Source organism: Rhagoletis zephyria, unplaced genomic scaffold (assembly GCF_001687245.7).
Source record: "Rhagoletis zephyria isolate East Lansing unplaced genomic scaffold, Rhagoletis_zephyria_1.1 Rzeph_scaffold_82138, whole genome shotgun sequence".
In the NCBI taxonomy this organism is placed as follows: domain Eukaryota; kingdom Metazoa; phylum Arthropoda; class Insecta; order Diptera; family Tephritidae; genus Rhagoletis; species Rhagoletis zephyria.
The window spans coordinates 1-1,077 of record NW_016239186.1 but is presented as its reverse complement, the minus strand read 5'-3'; the positions used below and the strand labels follow the sequence as shown (position 1 = coordinate 1,077).

General features: G+C 49.5%; 1 protein-coding gene across 1 annotated transcript; it reads left to right on the top strand.

Annotated features, from left to right (window-relative positions):
* Positions 1-4: 4 nt before the first annotated feature.
* Positions 5-1,072, top strand: LOC108357673 (uncharacterized; the record flags this gene model as incomplete). Its single annotated transcript, XM_017608745.1, has 1 exon — positions 5-1,072. A coding segment is annotated over one exon (1,068 nt), but the record flags the coding sequence as incomplete, so codon positions are not given.
* Between the last annotated feature and the right edge of the window lie 5 nt (positions 1,073-1,077).

Here is a 1,077-nt window from a genome sequence, read left to right as displayed (position 1 = left end):
TTCTACAGAGCCATTGAAGAAACCTCGCACTGTTCACATTGACGTTTATTGCACTGGATCAGAAGATGATGAAGAGGGCGCTGAAGGCGAAGACGAAGGTGATAATGCCGATGCTGAAGCATCGATTAGTTCCGATGAGGAGAATGCGAGTAAACATCATGATTTAGAATCAAATTCCACGCCACAGACTGTCTTCGATAACGAACAGCTCCTGCTGAAGCATAAACGCATCACCGGCCAGACACTACCACGCCGCTGGCAACAAACAGAAAAGCGGTCAGTGGAGCAAGCGCACACACAAGCCCCACAAGCAGGCGATTTAAATTTAGGGCATGCCATCACTAAATCCAGCACTGCAGAGGAGGTATCCGAGTCCAAGCAGCTACTCTTTCGCAAACACATTGGCGATCAGCGCGCAGCGAAATTGGCGGCACTTCGTCAAAAGTACATGCGTCAACCCAGTGACGATGCAATCAGCTCAAATTACCCCAACTCGTCGCGTTCCACTGTACGTGATGCTACTTGCAGCAGCATTGCTTCGAGTGTTGTTACCTCTTCGCAAGCTGAGTACCCGGCTGACTCTTCTTGGAAAGAGGGTGATGATCAGGAAGAAATGTATTCACTAGCAAAATCGGATAGTTTCGAGTACGAGAACACAACCGATCGGTTACGTATAAAACAAATGGAGCGCTTCTGGTCACGCACATCTTCTACAGAAGAGCCGCCACGTGGTGGATGTCAAGCCTTATCGGGTTCTCCGGTGCGTGGTCATATGCAGTCTGCTTTCTTACAGCCGATATCTGAAGTAAGCTCGCACCACAACTCACCATTTACTACGCCTGTTTCGCGGCACGATACATTGCCATCTGAATCTGAAAACTTTTCAGAGGCGTCTGACATCTACTATACGTATCCGGGTGCAGCGTCAACTACTTCTGCTGCACAACGTTCTTCGCCTGCCTACTTGCAGCAGACATCGCACTTTCCACGTAATCGACCCGGCTTTTTGCAGTTTTTCGGCCCATCTACCTCTCCGAGCCCGCAGAATCAACAGCATGGCCCTATAGAAGAAATGCC